Genomic DNA, 6,580 nt, shown 5'->3' on the forward strand with positions numbered 1-6,580 from the left:
CATGTTGACCAGGATGGTCTCGATCTCTTGACCTCGTGATCCACCTGCCTCGGCCTCCCAAAGTGCTGGTATTACAGGCTTGAGCCACCGCGCCCGGCTGAAAATTTTAAATATAGTCATTTGAAAATGTTAAATGTCCCTTGTGAACTTTACCACAGTCATACTTAAAATTCTTTTTTTGTCACTGTTATTTTGCTATTTATTTATTTATTTGAGACAGGGTCTCACTCTGTCCCCCAGGCTGGAGTGCAGCAGCACAACCACAGCTCACTGAACTCCGGGGCTCAGGCAATCCTCCCACCTCAGCCTCCCACGTAGTTGGGAGTACAGGTGCACGCCACCACGTCCAGCTCATGATGTTTAGCTTTTCATGTTGGCAAAATACCTATAAATGTTTCGATTTCAGTAGCAAGTTAACCAGGGAAAAATAAAACTACCAACATTCTTTAATCTTTTTTTTTTTTGTTATTTTTTTTTAAATCAAAAGCAGACAGTTTTATTAGGAGGGAAACATTAAAAACAGAAAAGCAAAAAGGCCTTCCAAGCCTGGCAGGAAGACGTTCTGGAACGTTCCCAGACTTTACATCTAAAGTATACTTTTGTACGCCAACTAGGTTCTTTGTCTTGCCTCCCCAGCACATTTTTATAAAAATGCAAAACTGACTCCTTTTTCTAACTAAAATAAAATATACCCATTGCCTTTGCCTGCCTCTCGCCCCGTATTCTGGTGTGAGCCCTCCTTTCCTTCTGGAACCTACCACTGCCCTTCAGGGCAGCCTCCCTGCCACGGGGGCTGGTGAAGCTAAGTCCTTCATGGGGACTGATACTGGAGGCCCGGGAAGTGGGGCTTCACCAGCGACTGTGAGCACCAAGAATCACATCAGCCTAAGTGGCCAGGACCACCTCTGCCCCCGGGGACGCCAGATGAGGAGAGTGGGCAGAGCCCTAGGATACTCAGTGAGGCTGCGGGAGGCCCCACTGAAGTCACATGCACCCCTACTGTTTTTCTGTCTAAGCTGGTTTGATTTGGGTTTCTGTTACTTGCCACCAAGAGTCTGGATTAACACAGTACTGAAAAGGAAATACGAGTTTTTCCCCTAGAGATGAAGAGGTGCTTAAGAGCTGTCAGCACTGAGCTGTTCTTTCAGGCTTCCCTCCTGGAAGTGTGGGAAAGTCAACAAAAAATGCCTTTGGGTCACCTATAAAAACTGCTGTGGAAGACACTGTCCTTGTCATCTGCTCCCACATGGAAGTTAATTTTTAAATTTAGTGCTTTGAAAACCTGTCTCTCCTGAGAAACTGAGACATCTTCCTTTAAAAAAAAATGTATTTCAGCTGAGCATGATAGCTCATGCCTGTAATCCCAGCATTTGGGGAGGCTGAAGCAAGCAGATCACCCGAGGCTAGGAGTTTGAGACCAGTCTGGGCAACATGGTGAAAGCCCATCTCTACTAAAAATACAAAAAATTATTTTTTGTGGTGGTGCATGCCTATAATTCCAACTACTCAGGAGACTGAGACAGGAGAATCACTTGAACCCGGGATGTGGAGGTTGCAGTGAGCTGAGATTGTACCACTGCACTTCAGCCTGGGCAACAGAGTGAGGGAGGCTCTGTCTCAAAAAATAAAAAAAATTAATAAAAATAAATAAAATTAATTAATTTAAAAAACGTATTTCACTTTTTGTCCTTAGTGCTAGGAAGGCATGATCATATTTGACATACAATCATTTGCTCATTTTTCTTCCCTTGATCTTAGGGAAGAAGATCTTCTATTTCTGACTGTACTATATATACTCTACTTTCCACTAAATTTGTTTATACTGGAAAACAATTATATATGAATAAAAATCTCAAGTATACAAAGGAAAATTCAGGAAGTAGGATAAAAACCATTTGATATTATTTCTCTAAGGAATTTTTAACTAAAATATCCCTACAAATTTCACTCTGTTGAATGTCATTTGGCTAAATCCGGATATATTTTAAAATATAAATGCTTATTTTCCTTAAAAATATTTTAAATGATTATTTTTGTGACTGGCCATGATTATTCTCTATTTCTATTGTCAGAAAACATTAATTGGGAAAGTTTAGATCACTCAAAGACAAGTGCCTATTAATATTGTTTTTAAAGATTAACAAACAAAGCTTTAGCTCTCATTTTCATTGTACGTAGAAAAAATTTAGACATTACAGCTATTAAAAACATCACATTTTCAGCACTTTCCTTAGGATGAGGACTGATGAATGATGAAGTTACTGAATTGTAAGAAATCAATCTACTTGCCACTGGAAAGCAAAATGTCAGCAGAAAGAAAACTCTAATGCCAGAGATAAAGTGGTTCCTGAAAAGTATCTTGACATAATTTGCATATTTCGAAAAAGCAGTTATATTTGTTAAACAGAATACCTACTGTGAACTCTCAAAGGGAATTTAGAATTACCATTGGTAACAATATTGTTCTCCAAAAGGCATCTCAAATGTTCCTGTATCACCTGATCAAATATATTATGAGATACTAATTAGAGAAAACATGACCAAGCTTGATGGGATGTCTGGAGGGGTCCAACCAGTCACCCCTTGTCTGGTGCTTGCTGATAAAGGCAGGAGTGCTCTGAGAGCAGGAGGAGGAGACGTTGCTCACAAGGGACCTGGGCAAGGGGACCCCTTGACTGCGAGGTTTCCTCTTTAGTCCTTAGGGGAAAACAGCAGCAAAAGAGACATTTGAGGAATTTGAGGGGAAGAATGCTTATTCCTCTACCCTGCACTCACTCCAAAATCTTTATGCAAATTTATATTTTTTCTTAATACTTTATCAGTGTTTCACCTCTTTTCACAAAGGTGAAACTGAATTTGAGCTTTATAGAAGAGGTGCAGGCCCCATTCTGCCAAGTGTTTCTTGGCAATTCCATCCAAACAGTCCCTGTCCCTAAAATCCATTGCATTACCTTGCTCCTATTGTCTTGACAGAAGTGAGTAAAAGGATGAATGCTGTAAGTCAGCCAACTGTACTTACACTTGCTCAAAATGACCAAACTCAATACAGAGTAAGACGAGGAGGACAAATAACCTGGTGCCCCCTTTGCTGCCTGCCTTGCCCTCCATGGTGGCCGTCGCACTTACCTTGCCCCCGGCCCGAAGTCCAGGTGGGGCCTCAGGATCCCGTCAACAGAGTTCCAGGGGCAAGCTGAAACTTACTTGCTATCCCAGCATCAAGGCAAGGCTTCTGTTAGGCTGGACCAAATCTTTCAGCAATTCATCTAAATATGTTGTTTCTAGCTGTTGAGACTGTAATTTCAGGGTTAAGGTTTTGGTTTTATCTTCAACATAGACTATGGAGATCCCTGAACACCCACTACTGGAAGACCTGTTAAAGGAATCTGAGTCCTTGGAAAATCATCTTGAATTTTAACACTACCAGGAGGAGGTCCTGGACTCACCATAGACTCCTTTAGCGTACAGTTTCCAGGAATGTGAAATCAAGAGAAAAACAAGTTATTCCTGTCTTGCTTCAAGGAACAATAATGAGAATAGAGGAAACAATCCAAGTTCAAAGTACTTTTCTGGATCAAGGGCAGAAGACATAACTGCTTTATTTAAGACTCAGACTAAATATTGTCTTAAATATCTTCCAACGGGTATAATTTGAACCCTGTAAAGCTTTTTCATTTCTCCTAATTTCAAAAGATGATTCTGCCTGTTCTTCAGCAATAAATACCCCTCTGGACTATTCAAACTCCCCCTTTTGAATCCCAGTCTGCTCATTAATTTCACTTCAAAAGAGTATTATTCCCCCACCCCAGGTGTGTGCAAACTGGGTAACCACAGGCACACTGAGAGGAATCTGTCACCTCCTTCTCCATTATCACTGTGGACTAAGCCATGCATCATCCTAAAAACATGGAAGATCACTGAAATTTGAAATGTTATGTAATTTTCATGTGTCATAATATATTCTTCTTTCAATTTCTTTCAGCCACTAAGAAATATAAAACACATTCTTAGCTTGCAGGTCACAGAAAACAGGCAGTGGCCTGGATTTGGGCCATGGGCTATCATTTGCTGACCTCCGATTTAGAACCTTCCTGCCACCACCCCTGCCCCACAAAAAGCACTTTACTGAATAAGTCTTTACATAAAATTCTATTACTATGTGACTTAGTCCTCTTTCTTTCTTGCTCTATTTTAAATTAAAATGTAATCTATTTCACTTCATTTATCTCTTTGTTCATTATAAGGATTTTCTTGCATCTGCCTTTGGTCAAATGGGGGTCATTATCTACATATCTGAAAGTTTACATGACCCATAATATACTTTCAAGGGCAATTTGTCTAGAATACCTGGATATTATAATTTCCCTGATACTGGACATTTTGTTCCAGAAAAATGGGATTTATTTCTCACTTCTTTCACTATCTCAGGTGTGTGAGTGATTTATTGAGAGGGGAAAGTAGAATAAATAGTCAACAGAATGCCTAAAAGATGCTTAAGGCTAGGTGAGTTGAATATAACTATCAATGCCTTTTATTTTTTATTTTTAGAGATAGGGTCTTGCTCTGTTGCCCAGGCTGGAGTGCAGTGGAATGATCATAGCTCACTGTAGCCTTGAACTCCTGGGCTCAAGTGATCTTCCTGCCTCAGCCTCCCAAGTAACTGGGACTACCAGCATGGCCCACCACAGCTGGCTTTTCAGAGCCTTTTAACAAACCTTAGTGAGCAGGCCAAAATTCTGTGTGGGAGTCAAGATTAAGTAATGGTGAGCTACTGAGAAATGGGAATAACTATGAACTGCAGGAGAAAAATGCTTGTTGAATGATGGATAACAACATCGTCCTCTTAGAGAAATGAGACCAAATGCAGAATGTGCATGGAGATGGAAGAGTTACTGTGGTTGGGTCTTCTCTGAGCTACACTGTTTAAGGGATGAGGACATTATTCACACTTCTGTCAGTAAGATAGGGGTGCTAGGTATCCCAGGCATCTGGTTGAAAAAGCACTGAATCCACAGTATTTTTGTTAAATTTCCTAGGTCTCTGCTGGCACAACCAACGAGAATAATGTGGAAATTATCCAGAAAATCTAGGTGAGAAAAACAGGAGTCATTTGGATTTTCTTCTTTTTTTCAGAGGCGTGTACACTCTCCTGGAAAAGCAGTTGCCTCTCTGCTCACATTCCTCAGAATCATGCTGGACTTTCTCTTTGCACTACACGTGGAATCCACAGAAGCAACAGTATTGATACATGTAACTTTTAAGATGAAATGAACCACTGAGAATACGAAGCGAATTTTCTGTCCTCTATCTGCTAAATAAATTCTTGCCTCCTACTCTCACTTTTATGGCTAAAAATTGAATGTACATGGAACGCCTTGTAAGCCTATTTTCAACACAGTATTCGATTGCACTGCAAACTGCATTTTCAGGCTTAATGGGAAAAAATAAGGTTGTAGTATTTTTATCTTGTGTATTTTATTTAAACGATGCATACTATGCCTTTGGAACAAGGAGAATGATTTTCAATGTGAGTTACAAACAAAAAAACCCCCAATGTTTCATTACCTTAACAGGATCAGGGAAGAGCACTGTAGGCCTTAATGCTTCCCCAAAAAAATAAATAAAAGAAAAATATCCAACAGATTAAACATAAAGACCAGTGGGTTGATATGATGATTCCATGAAAGACAAATAAACAGATAACATGGGGTTTACATTTCTAGTGCTCTCTTTAAAAAAAAGTGAACTAAGATATCAGTTGTGACTATTACATAGTATCTCTCCAAGCCTTTGGCATATCTTTGTTTTACAGGTACAGAATAAAACCATGTGCCATCTGAATAAAATAGAATCTTTGTTCTTCGTCATGGTGATAGATACTATGTACTTAAGAAAGTGTAACATTGCATCCACCTGGGTGTAATGTGGCAGTGAGTCCATTCAGTACAGTTTCTTATTTTTCAGAAAAACTAGGACCTTAAACACTATCCAGAAATAATGTCAGGCACTAGTCTTTAAAAAAGAGAAAAAGAACAAGAAAAAACAATCCTCTATGTTAAATAAAGTGAAAAGCATTTACTCTGTGGAAGAAAACAAAGCTTGACCCTCCATGTTCATACCTGGGAGAAGCTTGTGGAGTTCTAAGTCCATTAGGAAAGGGTAGAGAAGGTTAAGTTTCATTTGTTTCACTCTGATTCAAAACGTTTATACTTACATCTTGTCTTGGCCAGCACCGACTCGGAGAGTTAATCTGGGGATAACTGGACTCGGGGCCAGAGCGACTGGTTCCACTTTTATCTGTGGAAGTTAGCATGTGACAGTTCAATATGGTTTTTCCAACACAAGTACCTCCTACCACTCCTCCTACTCTCCCGCTCCCACAAACTCAGTACAAAGTTGAAGCCTTAAATGTGGCTAAAATCCTAGACATGAAGACAACCCAGGCCACTCTGTGTTTTTGCTTTTCAACAACGGAAGGCTACCTGGCATCGTGAGAAAGTCTACAAACTTTAATCACATTATGTAAATATGGTAGTTATTTCTATACATTTGGGTTAATTTTTAGATTTAATTATATTTTTAG

The 6,580-nt window shown here is 39.7% G+C and overlaps 1 protein-coding gene across 1 annotated transcript in view; it reads right to left on the reverse strand.

The window, feature by feature from the left end:
• Positions 1 to 6,580, reverse strand: part of TAF3 (TATA-box binding protein associated factor 3) — a 196,024-nt gene that overhangs the window by 30,264 nt on the left and 159,180 nt on the right. Inside the window, exon 4 of the mRNA XM_017521136.2 lies at positions 6,212 to 6,294. Coding sequence (XP_017376625.1) covers positions 6,212 to 6,294 — 83 coding nt within the window. The remainder of the gene's footprint in view (positions 1 to 6,211; positions 6,295 to 6,580) is intronic.

The sequence above is a fragment of the Cebus imitator genome, unplaced genomic scaffold, assembly GCF_001604975.1.
Source record: "Cebus imitator isolate Cc_AM_T3 unplaced genomic scaffold, Cebus_imitator-1.0 Scaffold20, whole genome shotgun sequence".
Lineage (NCBI taxonomy): Eukaryota > Metazoa > Chordata > Mammalia > Primates > Cebidae > Cebus > Cebus imitator.